A 23,136-nucleotide genomic window follows, 5' to 3' on the forward strand; every position below is an offset into this window, starting at 1 on the left:
ATAATATATTGTATATAAATAAATATTATACATCATTCTACATATTTTGTATGGACCGAATTTTAACTTTTGCTACCATTACGTGACAGATTTTAGTACCCATATAATATGCTTTCCATAAAAAAAAATGATCTCTTATTTTTCTTTTTTTTTTTTTTCGTGAATGATATACATAATACAAATTTATAACACTGGATAATTTTTAGATTCTGAGTGGAACGATGATTGTATTGATTTTACAACGATATGTGATTTTTATTTTATTTTTGTGTTTGTCATAAATTTTTGGAGCAATAAAAATGCTACTAGCTCTATTTTTTAGGGTAATTCCTGACAGAAAATTGGATATAGTTGTCATTTTTTAGGTCCCTCATAAATAGCTTATATTGAAACTAAAAATTTAAAACTATATAAGCACAACTTTTTTAAATACATTTAAAGTTTTAATTGGCACAAAACGAGATATTTAAATTAATTTTAAACAAAGTATATCAATTTTAGTTACTTTGTTGTAATTCAAAAATATTAATTTGTAAAACTTAAAGTTGTTACGTAATATTTTATCAAATTGTGTTCACCACACAACTAAATTTTCAAATGCAACGTTTTCAGTAAAAATAAATTCAACTATTTGATTTACCATAATATTCTTTATAATAAAATTTAATAATTTGCTTTAGTAAATCATAAAATATACTTATAGTAAGACAGTCTGTCTTAACACGGAATTATTTTTTTGTTAGCAATGATTAATCATTTATTCAATTTTAACACATTAACTTTAGTGATTTATTCAATAACTAAATCCATCAACAACTATAATGTAGACCAAAGTCATTACCTACTACCCACTGTTTCGTTTTAAATTAATTTAATGAACTTAATGAAAAAAAAGAGATATATAATCTAGTTTTTATATTTTTTTACTAGGGAAATTTTCTAAATAATTTTTACTCAGTCTATCACAACAAATGAGCGAGACTTTAATTTTATTCTAAATATTATTGATATTGGTATAAAAATACCCTAATCGCAAATATACTTATATATAAAAATTATAATTATAATAATAATTATTTTTTTATATATTTCTTGGTTTGTTTTTGGATCGTGGTCTTCTTTGCCGTTTGACTACACGTAATACAATAGTTTTTGATTTACTCGATAATAATCTAAGTAAATGGTGCAAAAGGGTCGGTGGTTCAAAGAAATTTATTTTCTAATGAGAAATATGCGTTTGATAATATCAAAACCGTTTATTGTTCAAGTAATTAGATTTTAAGTTTTCTTATATACACACATATCTATATATATATGTATGTATGTATTTATGTATGTATTTGAGTGTTGACTAGCCTCAAAATCATAATAGCCGATAATAGAACAATTTGTTTTTTGCTTTATTGTTTTTTTTTCAGTAAACTAATTATTAAGATTCAAGATTTAATCTCTTCAGTTCTTTAAGACAGTTATAAAATATAAGTTGAATTTGAATTTTTTTATTTAAAGGGGATAAAAATATATTTTAATTAATTTTTTTGATAGTTAAAATCAAGTATGTCTTGGTAATTTGTTCCTTTATTTTTTTAGGAAATAATGATTGCAATTAAAATAATTATAATAATAATTATAATTTAACGAAAGCAATTTTATGATTTTTGATCTTCTGATAATTTGATAACTTATCTTATAGCTTTAAAAATTTACTCATTATACAACAAAGAAAACGTAATTAAAATATTAGTATTTCTACTTAAAATTTCTGAAGTTTGTTTACGAATAACATATTATATAGTATATTATAATATACATTCAAAAGTTTATTATCGTATAAGTTAAACATAAAGACTATTCCTAATGAGTAAAAAATTCTAGTTTTAGGCTGAAATATTTGATTCGAATTTGAAAGTTAATTCACGTAGTTTGCATGTACATAAAATTGCGGCTTAATATCTCATTTCAAAAGTTTATATAAGCTTTTAAAAGTTTAAAACATAAAATAGTAATATTGTTCGTTGTGTAAAACTAGCATACTGTTAGCAGTTTAATGTAAATATTGTTCGAAGATATAGGTACCACATATTATTACTTCAGGACACTCAAAAGGCCGTATTTATTTAAAACTAGATGATTGACTATAATAAAAAGAATGTGAGTTTTAAATTTGGATGGCATATTATGATCAATATCAGTAAATTAATAAATTCCATATACATAGCTTGCAACGAGTGCTATATCCTATATGTGTTCGTTCAAGTACCTACCAGAGCTACTACTAACGGATGTCTTTAAAAGTCGTCTTTAATTTCGTTTAATACTTGTTTCTAGATCAATCAAAATGTCTCGAGCATTTTCTCATAAAAAAAAAATACTCAGTGTTTTGAAAGGGTTATTTTTTTGTTGTTTTAAATCAAAGAAATTGTATCCCATATACTGGGTTACCAATAAAGCTATATTCTCAACACTATCTTGTTTATTTTATTGTCTATATAAGGCTTGGATATCAACTATCTGACGTCTTTCAGAATAAAATATTATTTTTAAAACTTAATTGAGAAAATTTAATAGATAATCCAAGAATATTTATAAATAAAAAAAAAAAAAATCCGGTTCGATATAAATGTCTGTGACTTTTTAATAATTTGTTATTCAAATAAATTTATTGAGTTAAGTATTAGAAATAGACTAATATTGTAATAATTTTAATGAGATTTTTATTGTAGAACCAATTCATTAATCAATGAAATTTTCGATAACTGCGTGCACATAGATAGTAAATTGTGTGTAATAATACCTTGTACGATAAATAGTGATCTACAAAATTTTGTATTAAACATGTCAATGTTTCTTATAATATTTTTTGCTTAATATTGTGTTACTAAAATCGTTTTTTATCACGTAATTTAATAAGTACGTCACGTCGTTGTATTATGTGCGTACATGCCTCAATTTATATAAGTATAGAAGACGGGAATTTCGATGATACGAACGTTTTACATTATTAAAAATAGACTAAGACGATCGAGACAGTACCTGTTATTTACATGATTTTACTTTACCCCATCAGAATGATTTACTGTTTTTTTGAACTATTCTATTTGTTCATATTATTATAATACTCATACTGTCATACCATCACTATGTCGACACGATTATGGCACTCGTATAAATATATAAATATTATAGTATGCTCAGGTCCGATTCAGTGAGTATTATCTACGAACGTATTATTGTTATTGTTATTACCTAATGTTATTATTATTGTTATTATTACATATGCATACAATGCAGGAATATATTTATTACCTAAAAGGATTTCAGCTGGTCGTGAACCGTTGCAACTTAATCCATAGGTTATTCACTGATGACAATTAAACGACCGTAAATACAATAATATTATTAAAATATCATATAGCTATGGAACAAAGTAGTTATATCACTGCATAAGTTGTGACCGCCAAACGTCATCCGAACAAAACGATATCACCATATATGTTGGTATAATATTGTTTTACGCATGATGAAGTTTTGTTTTGTGCTGTGACTTTTTTGTCAGATTGTTTTTGAGGACGTGCTATGATATGTCATGCAATGCATGCGGTCCATCGCCCAAAAATAATGAAGTAAAACCGAAATGTGATGGGAATTATGAGAATATATTAAACTGTTATCGACTTATTCATAACATTCACAGAAATATCAATTACTATCGATACCGTCAATCTTGCCAAACAAACCATTATTTATTCAACTATAATACACGGATATTTTGATATAATATAATGCTATTATTGTTTTGGTCAATTCCATTAATAATTTTTAATGGAACGAATCGCCGCATTAAGCGATTTTATGTTGAATTTTTAATTTAATATTAAAAAAAATATGTGTCATTCATAGATACTTATTATATATTCGGTTATCTCATTTAAATAAATAAGTACGCATTGTTATATATTATATAAATATATTACTATTCACCATTGAACGTACAATTATTATAAATCTCTTTTGTTTTTAAATTGTAACGAAATACGATAAAATGATCATAACATTTTAAATTGTATTTCATTGTGTACATAATATATAATATAAATAGGATTCATCGGATGCGATTTTATACTACGACGTGATTATTTCTAAAAGTTTCGGCAACTGATAAATCGGCTTTGCAATGTTCAATATTTTGGATTGATATATACATATACATTGGTATTATACGGTAATATTATGATATTATTACATATAACTATAATTGATCAGTTTGATTCAGTTCAATTACAATAGTATATAAAATATTTGGCTTCTCATAGTTTTTATTTTTCATATAATAAAATTTACGTTAAAAAAGAAAATAAACATAGTTTTTGGTATACGTAGTGTTTCAAATAAAAAAATAATGAGCAATAAGTTTTGAAAAACAAATTAATTTATACTTTTTTAAATAATGATTCACGTATAATTAGTTAACACATTTTCTTTTTTCTTTTAAAAAAAGTGAAAACATCGTTAAATATAGTTTAAAATAAGTGATTTTAAACCATTGACTTCATATTTCAGAGCTTTAATAATTAATGTCATGCTATAAAATGCTTGATTTGGTTCTAGATTTTTATCAAACTAATTTATCTTTGGCTAAAGAAAAGCCGTTTGTTAAAAAGGTGCATTATGAGCATGTATTTTAAATTTTATAGAAACAATTATAATAATATATAAATATTATTTACATGTTCATCGTAATAAAGAGTGATGTCAGCATAGAAAATAATAACATAATTAACTATGGGGTAAAGCAAAAAAAAAAAAAATTCCGATAGAGCTATTTTTGGTTATAGTAAGAAAAAAAAATATATACGAAAAAATATAAAAATAGAGTGGTGTCCATTTACAGATTTATGATAAAAAATATTAATTGTAAATATCTATATACCTACGTTAAATAATATCTTTAAAGTTATTGGCAGATAAAATTTTTATTTTTATTAAAACATGAGTTATTTATAATATAGGTTACCTAAATTAATAAATTATTTGCATATTATATAAGTACCAATATTAATCATAAAAAAAAAATCATTTAACATTTTAATTTATATATTTTCACAGCATTAATTTATTTAGAATTTGTTGTCAATTTGTTAGTACTGAGATATGCAATTAAATTATATTCTGTGATATTATTATTGATTGAAGTTTCTAAGAAAAAAATATTTTTCTAGAGTTTAAAATACAACTTACATAATAATATATATTAACTATGGAACTTGTAAAAATATATAAATGCATAAAAACCATAGGAAGATAAAGTGTACAGTTTTAATATTTTAATTAATAAAATGTATGCATTTATTCATATTTTTTTATTTAGAGTTAACCATTTTATAAAGTAATATATCTAATTAAATGTAAATTTAAGACTAAATTAAAGTCTAATACTTCAAAAAATATAAGGTCATAGATAGTTGATGATATATCTACATATGGCTAAACATAGAACATACAGAGTTTCCAATTACCGTAGGAGAATGATGAAGATATGAGTGTACAAAAATAAATAGTATTATATTATAAGAGTTATTAATTTTTTTTTTTTTTTATGAAACCACTATAAACTTCATGCATATGATAGATTCTAACTAATTCATAAACAGTAATCCGTGCATGTATAATTTAGATATGATTTATAATAATAAATTACTCAATGATAATTTTAGTTTAATTTATTAGTTTATTATAAATTTAATTATTTAATCAATATACAAAGAAATAAACATGACGTTGATATTTTGTTATTATGTAAGATGAATATTTAGCTGATTATTGAAGGAAATAGTGATGTTGAATACTAAATTAAAAGTACTTAATTATACCGTTAAAGAATGCGAATACAATATTTACTGCATGGTTAATTATATATATATATATATATTTTTTTTTTGTTGCAAATTCAAAATTTGTCGGACCTCAATATGCTTTTATTCTGTTATCATAACCATGAATAAATGAATAAATAAATTCTTTAGATTTTAAGATTTCCTTAAAATATAAAATAATTTTACTAAATTTACATATTAAAGAAATAAGTTGTTAATAACTTTTATACAATTTTTTTTTTTTTGGATGTTACGGGTCATTTCTTTTGTACTTAACTTAAATCCAAACAAAGATTTTATCGAATATTTAGGAAAAGAGTGTATATTTTTCGATTTACAATAAATAAAATTATCATTAAAGTCGAGTCAGAAAAATAGATTTTTTGGTGTGGAATGAAATCGAATTTTATTACAAGGAATAAGAAAATATACGATAATTGCCTGTCATAATTTCTTTGTCTGGATAAAGCACTTAATAGTGATTTATACAAATTACTTTAATATTTAATCCATTAAAATGTTCATAATTCAAAAATCATTTTAACCATAGAGTATTATGTTTCTCAGACTGTAAGATTTTTACATGCATTGTTTAATTTGTCTAAAACCACACATATGTTTTAATATAATTCAATAATATAATATAATATAATATATTTTATATAAGTATGCATACAAATTTAATAAAATAAATACATTCTGCCATATTTATTTAAAAGCAAACGTTACATTTGCGTTACAACGTATCGTTCAAATTATAACTATATAATAATTATTGTAGACCTCATAAAATCGAATCGCATTTAACTTGTATAGAATAATTTTATCGTCAATTGATGGAAATTTCAATAAGTACTTAAGTTTGGTAACATTGATGACGTGGGAATTAAAAAAAAAAAAAGGCAATCTAGATGTGGATATTAGAATATTTAAAACTATGAAAACACATTCAAAAAATGTTATGTTCATAGTTTGAGATATTCTGCCTTAGATAAAATTTTTCTATAGTTTCACGATCGAAAGAATAATAATAAAAAAAAAATAAAAATCTGCGAACTTTGCTATTTTTTATCAATACATGTATAATCGGCGTCATAAAAATATTTGATAATCAAATATTGTTTTTAGCACCATCGTGTATTTTATTTTATAATATAGGGATTACAATTGTCGGATAGATCACATAAGCCATTTTACGTAAACAATGTGTATAATAAATTATATTCCACTATGGCAAAGTACAATATGAGTATTTATTAATTCCGTAGCAGAACAAACATGGATTCTGTCACATCGAAACTATAACGAGAGCGAACAAACACTATCCACAAAATATAATATAATACAATACTATCATAATATACGATTTGGTACAAGTAAAACGAATAAAACGTTTTTTATTTTATTTTTCCATCTACATTACCAACTCGGTTTTTTTTTTTTATTGTCTATTCGATGAAAATGTTTATTAATATTGAATTTTACAGAAAAATCAGATTTGGGTAATCCTCAACGGTGGTGGTAGCAGAGACAGTAGCCGTATTCGATAACGATTTCAACCAGATTCACACAACGTGTATCCCCGAAGGCTCTCAAATAAGCGCCATCGTAAAGTTTCGTAAAGTTTTTAAGTGTTTCACCACGAACTATAATATATTATATATTATACATGTATATACTTAAATATTGGATGTGTGTACAATAACTGTCTACAACTTACATTCTGTATAAAATTATATAGTCGTACAAAACTTGTTGAACTTGGAAAATGTGGTATGTATTAACTCAATACATAATTATAAGGTATGTCTTTGGTGATAATTTCGTTTAAAACTGAGTTAGCATTCTATGTTACTACATGAATGTGCATAATTTAGTATTTAATATTTTAATATTCGCATATACCACAGTTAAGACGGTCAACTTTCTGGTTTTCTGAGAAAAAAAAATGTTTTATTTACACACATAAATCTTATTTTTTGCTGTTTTTATAATAGTGATATTAAGGATTTTTAATTGTGTTAATGAAGATTTATCGATAATAGTCTGTATTTTAATATTATTATTTATACCCCATAATAATGTATTGTGTTCTTTAATTTTTTGGTGTCAGCTAATTTTTTTGTCGTGTAATAGAGCATATTATCCATAATATTATTATGATATATATATTGATAAATTAAACCCGAACATAACCTATTATAACCTACCACCATCATCGAAATTTAACACCGATCATTTTAGTACACGAGTATAAAATCGTTTTTATTTACAAACTTTCCAACACGTTCCACCGAAGAAAAAAAGTGTTGTGCTCGCTCGTACTAATAATATATTTTGATAACTATTACATATAGGCCCGTAATCGACACTTTGCGGACTTGACCTAGTAACAACGAAGAACGAATAGCGTTGCTAAGAAACAGTACGCGTAGTAGCGGCGGCAATGGCGGCGGCAAGGTATTAGTTGTCCGACACTTTGGATCTAATTGAGAATAATATTTTACACTCGTACGCCCTCGCCGCTGTTTAGAAAGTTATTCGGATCAAAAGCATCTCAAAATGCCTTCAATCCATTGTAGGGGCAGACCGTCAAAAGTAGAGTGGTTAGAGAAGATTTCTATGAAAAACGGATTCAAACCCGGAGTCTACGAAAAATACGGGCTATACATGGGTAACTGGGAATGCGATACCAAACAAGGTGAGTCACCACTAACTATGACAAAGATAGGTCAACTAAATAGAGGTCGTTTTATTCGCTAAATTTTTCGGTCCCTTTAAGATAGTTAGGTACTTTAATATACATTATTCGGATAATAGAATAGATATTGTATTTATTGTAATTATAACAACATTAAAAATAGTTTAGATACTATTGATAAATAACATACCACAGATTTTATGCAGGATGTATCAAAAAGATCTGACAATTGTACATTAAAATACGTCTGATCATCATGATACCCTCTATTTATATGTAAAATAAAATTTGGCTATATTCAAAAAATTATGTTTTATAAAAACTTCAAACTTTTAAATAAAAATACTTTTCAGAAGACTATGTGTCTATGTGTCTATGTAGACGCTTAGTTAATATAATATATTCTTTTATTTATAAATAATAAATAACAGATGGACAAAGGGTAAAAGTATAAATTAATTATTGAATACAGTAATCACTTTTTACAATAAATATAAATCAATTATTACAAATTACTGATTGTATTAATTTGGTTTTTACCAATTAATTTAAATTTTTATTGATGACAATGTTGTACATTCTAAATACTTTGAATATATTTTAAATAATACCTCTTATTTATATTATGTTACTTTCAATTAAAACCCTATTGTTTAATAACCTAAAAACTCAAGTGAATTTTTAGTACTTAAGATAACTATTTACTGTGGAATACCAAAATTAATATTAAAAAAAATTATATCGTGTTAATTATAAACTATAATGTAATAATTTGTATATACATATTATAAAACAAGTTTTAACCTAACAAGGACTTAGAAAATAGGTTTGTCTTAGAAATGTCATGGTAACCTATAATGTTACTTCATCGCCAAAACTTACCTAATTTATCAAAATTGCAACTTGAAAATTGTTTATTATTACATTAATAATTATGAATATTATGATACATTCTCATTAATTAATTAACCTATATATCATAATGATAACGATTTTAAACTATTCGTTTATCAAATAAATTTATTATTTTGGATTTCATCATTCTCTTTTTTTTATTATTTAATAATAATTTGATTGCAAAACAAATTGTAATATGTTTTATTTGTATAGTAGAATATTTACTAAGATTACTAAAAATATGTTCCAAAACTTGTATATTTGTGTAAAATTAATAATTTCTAAATTTTAGTTTTTAAATTTCATGAAATATTAGTTTACAAATTTTAAAATTATTTATTTTAACTGTCGTATATTTTTATATAACTTTTAGATGTTGCTACTTTAATCTTTTATTATTAGATCATTATCATGTTTGCTGTGTTTATTTTTTAATATATTTTAATTATGTACTTAAATATTTCTTGTAATGTGACCATTGTTCCATCAGCTTATATTTTCAATAAACAAATAAATAATTAATAATAAGCGTTCTTGCTTAGAATTATTTTTCGTGTCTAATTATTTATCATTTAATTCAAATTTAAAACATCTAAGATGTTTTTTTTTTCAATGATAAAAATCACTTAAGACTACTATACAGTAGAGTGACTATCCTGATTTTTATTTTTATTCGCTCGTCTTATGCCCTTTATATTAACAATAATTATTGACCTTAATATAATAGATAGTAAAAGCATAATAAATAAGGAACAACAAAATTGGAGATTAGGTTATGAAACTAAAGCATTGACTCTTTATTATAACAAAATAAATCGATAACCTGCTTATTTTTATTCTTAAGAAAAAAAAAAAGTTTTAAAAGTCAAGTTAAATGACATTTTTTATATTGTAGTATTACGTGTCATTGACTAAAAACACAAGTCAAATGCATGCTCATTATAAAGGAAAAGGTTTTTTTTAATTTTCTTTTATTACCATAAAAAATGACTGAACCTAAAGAAACACGAGCTTGAAATGTAAATACATATATAAAATATGAATAATATTATTTTCTTTTACATATTAACTGTATAGTACGCCTATACAATAATAGGATAATTTAAAGTAATTAAAATAGGTTGATTGTTAAACTTTTTTATGTTAGCTAATCATTTCTTTTACTAATCAAAACTTCCATTTAATTGATTTTTTTTTTTTTTTTTAACTCGTCAACTTTAATAAATTCAGCATTAACAAAACATTGATATCGAATATTTTAAAAACTTAGGTAATTATTTTAAGTGTTCGACATTTAATTATCCACCTTATAATAATCAAATATTTATAAATTATTTCAGTTATGTAAGTTAAAATCTAATAATATATCAACATTTATACAAACACACGGACAAAAAATAATACAAAATTATACTTACTGTAAAGTAAAGATGGTTATATAACTGTGTTAGTACAAAATATAATCTTAAACAAATATAAAATTCCAAGGTTAACTATTTTAACATCAATAAAACAGTGATAAATATACATATATAAATTAATAATTAAGTCAACAAAATATCACCATCGATGTTTAATATTTTTTTTTATAAATTCAACAGGAATACTAGAAACCATGGCAACAAATATAATGATGAATGGACCATTGGGTATTTTTACCTATATATAATGTAAATATATATATTATGTTACACACAATTTACAATAAATAAAATAATAATATAAAAACTATTAATATTTAATGTAGGTTTCGATTTATATATACGCACATATAAGTTATAATCGAATTTTACACTTATAATAAATAGTTCATCGATGTAGGTCAATATAATAATTATTGAACAATTATAATTAGGTATATATTATAACAGTTAATGTTTTGGTAATATGATTTTCAATCTTAATCATCACACGTATATATACAAGTATGACATCAGCTGTTATACTCGTATTATGTGTAGCATAAAATTTAAAAAAATAAAAGTTAAGATCGTTAAAAGAGACATGTTGACGATTCTAGTGCATATTTTTAATGTTAGTCCATTATGTCAGATTACTTACAAGTAATCTTTATAATCAGCACCACTATTGTTAACTGAAATGATTGTATTCTAACATTTAATAGAATTTGTTCGATTAAAACATTACTGTTGAACGATAATAACTATTTGGACCTACTTTATATTATATAATACATACTAACATGTTGCTAACCAAGATAGAAACACTAAGTACCGTGTTATGTTAGAGCCCAAAAAGGGTCAGTCATAGATATAAAATTGTTATCCATGACTTTGGTTTTACTGTATATACAAAAATATGTTAAGTATAATTATTTTATAAATTTATCATAACGATAAAAAAAATGTAACTCTTAAAATAGGGCCCGAATGTTATTTTATAAAAATAAAATATATAAGGTTGTTTATATAATTTCCGATAATTAAGTAATTTGTGCGTAATTATTCATCATTAAAAAACTGATCATAGTTTATCTGAAAATCTTTGTAAAATGATCCATTTAAATAGTTTTAATATTCTCCTGTGATGTCAATCAATTGTTGTAAATCTGTACAGTGTGTTCTTTAATCCTCAGGAAAAGGAAAAAAATCTTACAATAACAAAACAGTTTACGAGGGAGATTGGGTCGCAAACAAAAGACATGGTTTTGGCGTATTGATGAAGAAAGTTGATGACCATTTTGTATATATTTACGAAGGACAATGGATAAATAACCGATTTGTAAGTAGAAGTTATACACACACACATATAAATATATATATATATGACGTCAACACATTACCTACAGAATCTGAATACAATGGTTTTATTCATTAGTTAATTTACGTCACTGAAATGTGCATATATTATGTTAAAAATATTTTTGCAAATGACATGTATAGTGTACAAGATTTTACTTTAATGAAAATTATTTAATACGACATAATTGCTCTCGGTTAATATGAAGGCAATTCAATGTGCTCTGTGCTTAATTTTACATATTTATTCAAATTCTAATTTACGTAATATTTAAAAACATGAAATAAAAAAATTAAAGTTTTAAGCCTGCAAAGACCCGCATGATTTCTTAAGTGACAAAAAAATCCGAAAAAATAGAACATAAAAATAAATGCATGATTACATAAGATCATATTAAAGTAAAACGGTTACATAAATCTGTACCTTATTTGTATAGTAAACGTTATTTTTTAAAGGAAATAGGCTAAATTACAAATATATCGAGATTTCGTGAATTTTTCTATGTATATTAACATTTAAAATGGAACAGACAATTCTGAGTATTAAATATACTATTTACATCTTATATTTAATTTACTCATTATATGCAATAAACAAGGTGACGATAACACTGTAATTACTTTAATTACTTTAATTGACAAACAAAAAGTTTCGGTGTTCGCGTGCAAAAACTAGCAATTGGTATGGGTTTATGCGACTAGTGGACTTTATGATACCATAATATACAGTGTTTATTATTGTCGCTGTAAAGGCTAGAGGCAAATGGTACGAGGAAGGCGGCATTTATGATGGTAGCTTTTCAACGGCTGGTAGTAGAGTTAAATGCGGTTACGGGACCATGCGGTGGAACGACGGTGCCGTATACCGAGGCCAATGGCGCAACAACGAGTACAACGGCCGAGGAAAATACATAGAAGGTAAAAACTATATTGCATTATATTATCATCTACTATTATACTTAAAAACAAGTTGTTTAATTTATCACCAAACAGTTCTTTTATTTGAATTAAAAAAAAAAAAATGTATTTCTTATTATTTATTTAAAATTTATTATATATTTTATTTACTTATCTACAATTAAAAAAAAAAAAAATATTTATATAATTTCAAAAGAGAATATTTTTTCTTTGAGGATTTTGATGTATAAAAATGTTATTTTTAAATCAATAGTTAAAAAGTTGTACAAATGTTTAAAGTTTTAGTTTTGTTAAGCATATATATTTCCATGGCACTAAATTCCAATCGTCTAAAATGTAAATGCTTCTAACTAGATCACAAAGTGTATGCATTTGCATATGCATAATATTATAAAAACTTCTTTTTTTTTTTTTTTACAATAAATACATATTTCATTGGTTGGTGGTGTTAACGGCATATTGAATATTATATAATTGTGGTTTTTTGTTTGAAATTAATTTGGAAGTTCAACACTATTCAACTGAAAAAGTTTTTAACCGTTGCGCGTCAATGTATATACTATAGGTAAATCATTATTTTAGAGTTTTTAATAAGGTAATGATATTATATTGGTAAATCATTTGTACACAATACGTTTAAATTAACAGAAAGTAACTTTTTTTTTGAGGACTTCGCAATCCTAAATTCTGCAGTTTTTTTTTTTTTTTTTAAATACTGCTTCAATCAAAATAAAATAAAAACTTTTATGTTTATTATGTTTATTTAGAGTAAATCAGAAAAGACATTTGAAAAAATCTGATAAAAAAAATATTGGTAGACTAGACTTTAGATTTTAATGCTGCATATTTGCATCGTTACTTAAAAATAATTGAATTTTTTACTTTATACAATTTTATAGTGTTCTATTATACTTATAACGATAAAATATTTATTATTACTGATTCGATATGCACAATAAACATACATTTTTTTTTTACGCAAAAACGAGATTTTTAGTTATAGCTTCAACCTGTATTTATAATTGTTGTGATATTATAAGGAAGCATAATATTATTATTATTGAGGTTGTAGGAAATTTTTATTTTTTTGTTTTTGAAATCTGAAACGTTATTACGCGACTTATAGCAAACGGTAACATTTATGACGGACAATGGAGAAACGGTCTGAAACACGGCGAAGGCGTGTACGTGCTCAAAGACAAAGGTCAATTCATGGAGGGAGTTTGGATCAACGGAGAGTTGAAACTCAGCACTATTAGATATATTGACGAACTGGAGAGTACGCGAACACGATATGTGATGCCCGAGGTAAGCAACGTTGAATTATGTATTTGTATAAAAAAAAATCTACATATTATAACATAATGGTTAAAAATTTAAAAAATAACAGTGATTAATTCTGTGTAAAATTATATTCTGTAAATAGATTTCAAAATCTGATGAGAAAAATATAATAGAAGCGTACGAGTACACCAAATCGGAAATTCTCAAAACCCTGTGAAGGACATGGAAATTGTTTCGTAATAAAAATAATATATGTATACATTTTATATGATAGTATGTTACAGTAATTTATATAATATGATAAAATAATCTACTGTTTGTAATATATATATATATACCAAATGGGATGGGGTAATGTAGATATTGTCTATCTGAGTGTGAATAATTTTTATATTTTTTTGTGATTTAACAATGCAGTTAAGATATGTTATGTGGTTTCGGTTTCTCCCATTCAGAGGGACAGTTTTACGAGTTTGCCAAATAATAAGGATAATACATTAAGTACAGTAGATTTAAACTAGGAGTCCTGAATTGGTATCTGAATATTTCGGTTCAATTCCTTTTGTTAAGCTTGATGAAGTATCCTAACGATTAAACATTGTTCGAGGGTAACAGTAAGTATGGTAGTGTGATCAGGATATCAAACGATGGTTAAACTAAGGAAATGAACAACATATAGTATGCAAATATAAGACTTCCTTTGTAATTATTTCACTTATATGTACAAATATATGTGCATAATGATCCATGTAAGTGTTTAATACGCTCATTATATGGCAGAGTTTAAACTTTCTTGAAAATCTCATTTTGGATAGTTTGATATCGTTAAAAAAATAATGTTGTTTACAATTTTTTTTTTCTCATTATCAGCTAAAATTATTTAATTTTTAAAACGAAAACATACGTTTTAAATATTAAATTCCGAAGCAGAATATTTTTAAAAGTACTTCGATAAATAAAAATTAAATTTCTAACGAGTAGTTAATAAACTTCAGGTCAAGTTGACATAACTAATTAATATAATAAATTTGATTATTGTGCATTATAATCAGCATATTTCTAGTTATTGACGTGTTTATTTTATATGCATCTAAGTACCTAAGCAAATTTTTTTTTTTTAAATAGTGGACTGAAATTTTGCTGGGTATGTATTTCTGCAGTGCACTTTATATGGCTCTTCTAATCTTAAATTATATATATTTATAAAGATATAACCAATTCATTAATCATTTGAAATTTAATTTCGATTATTCGAAACGGCCTAAAAAATATTCTTCTTCAAGATATAGTATTTTTCTAAAAAAATTAAAAACTTAAAAAAAATATATAATAAAAAAACTGTAAAATGTATAGTTGTTTTTTTCAAAAATGTTGTTTCACAGTATCCTTTAACTATGTAAATTTAATATTTTCAAAAAAATTAAAACTATTCGAAATAATGAATGCAGGAATAAAAACACGTAAATATATTATCTTGTTAAATATATGTGTTGGAAATTTCAGTGAAAATCTTTATTTTTATTGTACAATAATATATTTTTAAAATTATGCATTAATTAATTTATAATAACAGCTCTTAGAGTAAATATATACATATATATATATATAATGCACTTGTTTAATTTTACACAATTAAATATGCAATTTATTTTAAAATAAACATAAATTATCATATGGTATGGTAAATCTGATAATAATAATATAATTAGCTATAATAGTAGTAAAAATCTCATAAATTATAATCAAATATTACTTATTAAAACAAATTAAATAAGTAGGTATCATTCTAACTTGTTTGATAAAACGGTTAAGTTTATGATTTTATACTTTGCTTTACCCATTTAATGCTTTCCATATAACTTGTAGCTTATTTAGTTCTATCAGTTATCATTTGATCTATATATTATAATATAAGTATGTTATTATAAATAAATATATTTCAATAATATTATATTAATTTTTATTAATTAATATTATGGTCACACGGCGTTCTGTGTAGGCAATTTGGGTACATAGCTGTCGTCGACTATAGATACAGAGTACTTCCAGCAATATTTGATATTGAAACATATTTTTATACCAGAAGTATATAAATGATTATGCTTTAGCAAAATAATAAACTTATAAAGTAGGTTAATGTATAATATTATATTTTATTAATGTTATTTGTTTTTATATACATACACTTTATGTAGGTTAATGTATAATATTATATTCTATTAATGTTATTTATTGTTATATACATACATATTATATATATATTAGTATGATATTATGTTTATTTATTATGATTTTAAATACTGTAAAATATAAATAATATACTGTTCAATATTATAAATTGAAAGTTTATAGTTATATATATATATATATATATATAGTAAAACTATTGTCCAACAAAATGATGGAGTATAAAACGTCCTCATTCCTTGACATATAAAAAAATATTGTTATTTCGTCAATATATTTTGCATTGAAGTTATTGTCCATTGGTAATATTATTCATCGTGCAAACGTACCAAATGTTCGTACATCAAGTATGGGAATTTGCAAGCTTTTCGAGATAAACATCAAACACTCCATTGTTCAGACTATGTTAGTGTTACGGTTACAATACATGGTTTTGTTTACATTGTTCGAGGATAAACTAAACGGTCGAATGATGACAACACGGAATTATGACGGAACACTGATGTTTCAATAGAAAAGTATAGTCGGAAATCTATTGTATACGATATTATGAATGGAATAATATTTTATCACACTATAGAATAATATTTCTAGATTATGAACTAGATTACTAACCACTTGTATAATTTAGTCTGAAGAAAGTATTGTTAATCTATACACCATCTTAATATCTAATAGCAATACCCATAGATTTTTCAAAGTTGATTATAGAATTATAATTAAATTAAATCGATGAAATATTGTGCATTTTATTGGACTATAAAAGTTATCGTAGATTTTTGATTAAATATTATAACTTGAAAATTTATTTATTTTAGATTATGATCAGAGCAATGTATGTATTGGTTTAATAACAATGCACATTTTTTTGTTTTTATACTTTTGTGGTTACATGAGGCATTAAAAATGCTTTAAAATTTAATTTTGAGGGGTGATTTTGTTAAACAATTGAATCTATTTGATACTCTGAAAGGGTCAACAATAAAAAGGATTGATTGTACTTTTCTAAATAATACAAAAAAAAAAAAAAAAAAAAATAGAAGTAACTTTTTTATGTTGATATTGACTTAGCAAATAATAATATATTAAATCGAATCATAATAATAAAGAACTGTATTATAATATTATACCATATCATGTGATTTATTTTTAATAAAACTTAATATTAACTTATCATATTGATAAAACGAAAATAAGCATACTAATATTAATATTAATGTATATTAAAAAATATCCTTTGATATAATATAGGTTGACAAATCATCTCTATTCAAAATAATTTTTTATATAAAATGTTTTTTAATTCATTCGAAGAATTAATACGTTTATTATGTCAGAACTCATTTATGGGGTAGTTATTTTATTTTATATATTAGGCATCATTATTATAATATTATTTCCACGATACTATTGATATCTACTATATACAACGTAGCGATTTCATTATTGTTATATTTAATAATATAGATCAATTAGAACACGAATTCAGTAATATATGTATTTTCCAGTATTTCTCAGAAAAGTTATGATAAATAATAAAAAAAAAATTCCAACTAAATGAATCATGCTTAATATTTGGAAAAGAAATGAGTGTTATTGTAATCAAATTTATTTAGTTACAATTAAAAAAAAAAAAAATTGATCAAAACAATCAAATCTATGAGTTGACGTTTATTTTAAATGCATAAAGTTAGCACTAGTAGAACTTATGTATTTACAATATAGGTTTAATTATCATGACATTTATAATCAATCGTTTATGTGATGAATATGATGAGTCGTATTTACTTTATACCCATTAACTGAAATCCTGTATCTTGACCGCGATCGGTTGATGGCAATTAAGGCTACTATAAATACTACTACGAGCTACTACTATTAGCTGTTGGAATAACTAACTTCGAGCGACTTAGAATGAAACGGATGATAATATTAATAACACCGGAAGCACCTAGACTTAATTCGCGCATGTGTGTACACTTTAGGTATAATCATATAATATATAGTATCATAAAATACATAATACGCCGTGCGCTACCCGCAGGTTAGTTCGCATCGGCTCTTCAAAACCCCATTAAGTATACAACATACAGTTTGTGTGGTGAGTAAGTAGTATGTATATGTATATTATATAGCAAAAACAGCAGCGGTGTATAATCCCTCAGAGTCGTATACTTGTTGTTTACAACCAAATTAGTATTGCACTATAGGTAGTATGTGTGTGTGTATTGTAAGTTATACCTAATATTATAGAATAACGTGTGATATTATTATAGAAATATGCCCAAGGCTAGATTAAGTATCACTTGGACCATCTCAAGATGTAAGGTTTTGAGCACATTTCAAACATTAAACTAGTCATTACTCCATCAAATAAACTCAAAATTATAGTTTTTTTTTTTTCGTTCAATTAATTATTATTATATGATCTTTATCACTGTAATTAAATTATTATTAACTTTGCCTAACAAATCATGTATGTTTATGTGTGCTCCCCAGGTATAGCACCCCTAGACCGTAATGAGTATATAATGCTATAGACATTTACACACTAATCATCCACGTAGCTCATCAATATTAACTATGTAGCTCTGGACCACTGTTATTCAAACTACACGCACACACGCATACACGCATACACGCACACACACACACACACACACACACATTACTAAATTATTCTGGTCTAATATTAGGTAACTATAGATACATATTAGTACCATATGCGGGTGCACGGTTCGTAAATTTTCATCAACATAAATTAGGTATATACCAATTGCACATAAAACAAATTTGTGTTCTAAAATTACGATCAGTAAACTAATTACGCTTAACTTTTAGTACTGACTTCAGGTTCAAAACATTTTTTTGTCCAATAAAATTACTTTTTTTTTAAATTTTAAAAGACCTATTCATAGTATTCAAAAAAACATATCGAGGTAACGCTGTAGATATGTAAATTAATTTTAAATTTAAAAATTTAAAATATAACTTAATTTGACGTTAATTTTAGTTTTAATTTCATTTCAACTCATAAATTAGAAACACTAATAATTATACTTATTATACTATTAGAATATAGTCAAAAGTGTCGCTTCTTTATATATTCATATCACAATATAATATATACTACTAGTTTACAGTTTTATCTTATAAAACGTGTAATCAGATTGATATTTAAATTGTTATGAATATTAAAAAAAAATATTTTTTTCTATTTTTTTTTTTTTAAATTTTAAAATACATGTAATCAGGACATTTTTTTGAGAAGATTGGATTAAAATCGATGTGACATTAAACCTACCCACTTCCCCTTAGTTCAAGTTTGAATATGATCCTGGATTTAGTTACTTATTCATAATAATTTATTATATTATGATCGCCGTTTATACCAGTCATTTACACGCATACCATTATACAATAATTTTATAATATGCTACTGCGTTGTAAAAGTAGACGAGGGTTGGCATAGAGCAGCGCAATAGACGACAGCGTGGCTACCGAAGATTAGCGACATATACCACAGTAGAAAAGACATTACGATTAAGGGGTGCTTGAGGTTGATAGTTTAATTTAGTGTCTTTTCATCCCAGACAGGTTAGTACTGCAATGATAAAAAATTAAGAGAACATTTTTCTTTCTTATTACAATCATATAATTATCTTATCCTTATTATTATTATTAAATCTATTTATAATTAAAATAATATACATGTATTTATTAACGTTGACAATAACAAAAATAATATTTTAATAATTTATTATAGGTAGTAAACATAAATTGTTTTTATTAATTTGTTATATACTTTTAAATAATTTATAACTGTTTTAATAAAATAAAAAAAAACAATTATGTTTAGTTTGAAGTTGAACCACAATTTTGATCACAGTATGCCATTTATATCAAAATATAAAATAATATAATACTAGAACTAGATAAAGTATTTATTATACTTAACACATTTAAAATTTATAAATATTGAATATTAGTTGATAAATAATAATTACTAAAATTTCAATATCACCACAATTTCCATAGAATATTTAAATACTATTATCAAATCTTATATTAGAAATGCTTAGTACGCATTGTTGAATAGTTCATAACTATTACTTTGAATTTTGATTTTAATGTGTTAAATATGTTTAGAAAAAATATCTGATAAATAATTCTCAGTAGAAAAAAATGTTCTCATTTGAAGTAATAGAAATTTGTATCTCTACAGAGCATTCTTTAAATAGCACAAAATATTTCAAGAATTTTAAAATATGATCTATAGGTAATTATATATATATATATAACTAATAATTTGTATAGTAAGTTAACTAGGTACATATAAAATTTAAATAATTCATTTTGAGAGTAGGTTTTGCTTGAGATGCATAATGATAAATTATAATTGTTTAACAGTGTTCAAGCAAGGATACGTCGTGTGTTGTAGATTTTTTAATGTAGTTACCTGCATTTGGATTTAGACCAACGATTAAAAGTAACAATGGTTAATGTAATAATTAGATTTTACATATTATTTACTACCACAGTAAATTTTCATAGATTGTTTTATGAATTAAAATCTAATTAATTAAAATTATGATTTACTGTTTGTGATAATTACTTAAGTAAATGTAAATACCTACGTTATTCTATAAACGCATTTAACCAGACCACAACGATTCGTACGTACAGTATATGAATTAACACAATTATTATCTTGATTTATTATGAATAACATAGATATAGGATGATAAGATGACAAAAAAGACTTATACATTGATTTTAAATATAAAGTATTTTAGATTATAAATGAAGTGAGTTCTACTCGTATTATGCAATACGTCATTTGTTTAAAGGCAGTATTCGTATTAAGGATGATATAGTACAAATATTTTCACTAAATTGTAACAAATTATTCAGTATATTATTATATTTAACAATAACAATATAACAAACATTGGTTTAATATAAGTATGTGTGGGTATTCGAGACAACTAAAAAACTTATTTTAGAGCCCAAACTTTATATTATCTTTTAATATTTATGAATTATGATTTATTTATATGAATCCAATTGACAGAGCTGCTCACGAGTCATGACTTATAGTTATATACTTAAACGTGCATCTTCTTTAACGATCTAAAACTGTACGTATATTCTAAGACAGAAATTTGAAAAATAAATAAATAAAATAGAAATCCGCTATATTTTACAGTAGGTATCAGAATTTTTTATTGATACTTATAGGAAATGGAATCAAAAAGGTTCCTCATAAACAAATAATTGTGGGATATCGCTTAACATTTCATTTTAATTCTTGCAATAACATCTTATAAGGTATCTAGTATTACTCTTTTAAGATTTTCGACTAAGCTATTATTGTACAATACTAAAGAAATGCATTTACCACAATCGTATGAAACGTGCAATGACGTTCTTTAGCTTATTTTCTTTCACACATGGTTTGACGTCATAGTATTGTAATGCTTAAGTATAAAATTGGGAATTTCTGAGTTTTATTATTTTGTGGGGGTAATAAAAAATATGTTTTCCACTCTAGCGCGTTTCATGAACGAAAAATGATATTAAAACGAGTATTATTTTTTAATTTTTATTTTCACAATTGTTTTTATTGCTGCCACCGTACGTTTTAAACGTTATGTCCCTCACGTAACAGTAGGTTTACGGCGCAACTTTAACTATACAATACATAATACATACCTATATATGTATAACATTTTGTTTGTATAAATATAATATTCTACGCGAATATAATACATATGTGAGTATAAAATTATGTAATATACGTACACTCCGTGAGTGGGTATTTGTATATGTTTGTGTGTGTGTGTGTGTGTGTTTGTAATCGCACATAAATCCACCACCAGTACCACCGTTGTGGAGGCTTAAAATGGTAATAAATGACTAATGCTGCACGCGCTTGTATATATGTGTTCATGTTTTCGTCGCGTGATAAATAATCGCAAGGGGCAACAGAATTTCTCACTATTAAACTTGTCGGAGCGCCCGTTTTCAATCGTTCGCTATTTTTAATTTGACACGATTATTCACTGGTAATAGCGTTAAAAAATATATAGCCTTTCGTCACGGCCCCAATTTCCAACTAAATATAGTAAATTAATCATTTATGCGAATCGTCGGATAAGAGGTGGAATGGTACGCATGGGGCAAGCAGTAACACACACACCTACAACTATCGAAATAACAAACGCACACGCGTAAAAGAATGCATTTTGAGTGACTGTAAGAGTGAATGTGAGATAGAATCCTTTCTAATAATCAGTTACTGGGGGGACAATTTTAGCAGAACCATTGGTGTATACAAAATTATTTAGGTATGCGCTCCTCCCCGTTGAAATTTACTAATAGGGATATCGATTAATTTCGAAGATATTGACAAAGTTCTGAGACACAATTACATGTTTATGCTCTTTTTTACAATTATTTTAACGGTTAAAAGGATTTTGAATTAAATTACATTTTCTATTGGATGTGCCACATG

The 23,136-nt window shown here is 24.7% G+C and overlaps 1 protein-coding gene across 2 annotated transcripts; it reads left to right on the forward strand.

The window, feature by feature from the left end:
• The first annotated feature begins 8,293 nt into the window (after positions 1-8,293).
• LOC112601374 (MORN repeat-containing protein 3-like) lies at positions 8,294-15,208 on the forward strand. Of its 2 annotated transcripts, XM_025348981.1 has the most exons (6): positions 8,294-8,333; positions 8,407-8,574; positions 12,068-12,213; positions 12,983-13,148; positions 14,275-14,456; positions 14,575-15,208. In XM_025348981.1, the coding sequence occupies exons 2-6, from the start codon at positions 8,436-8,438 to the stop codon at positions 14,647-14,649; spliced, it is 708 nt and encodes a 235-aa protein (XP_025204766.1). In that variant the 5' UTR covers positions 8,294-8,333; positions 8,407-8,435; the 3' UTR covers positions 14,650-15,208. The 2 variants fall into 2 exon arrangements, with proteins under 2 accessions (XP_025204766.1, XP_025204765.1); XM_025348980.1 differs by lacking the exon at positions 8,294-8,333 and having other exon boundaries at positions 8,398-8,574.
• The last annotated feature ends 7,928 nt before the right edge of the window (positions 15,209-23,136 follow it).

This window comes from Melanaphis sacchari, unplaced genomic scaffold (genome assembly GCF_002803265.2).
Source record: "Melanaphis sacchari strain LSU unplaced genomic scaffold, SCAv2.0 Contig77_pilon_pilon, whole genome shotgun sequence".
NCBI lineage: Eukaryota > Metazoa > Arthropoda > Insecta > Hemiptera > Aphididae > Melanaphis > Melanaphis sacchari.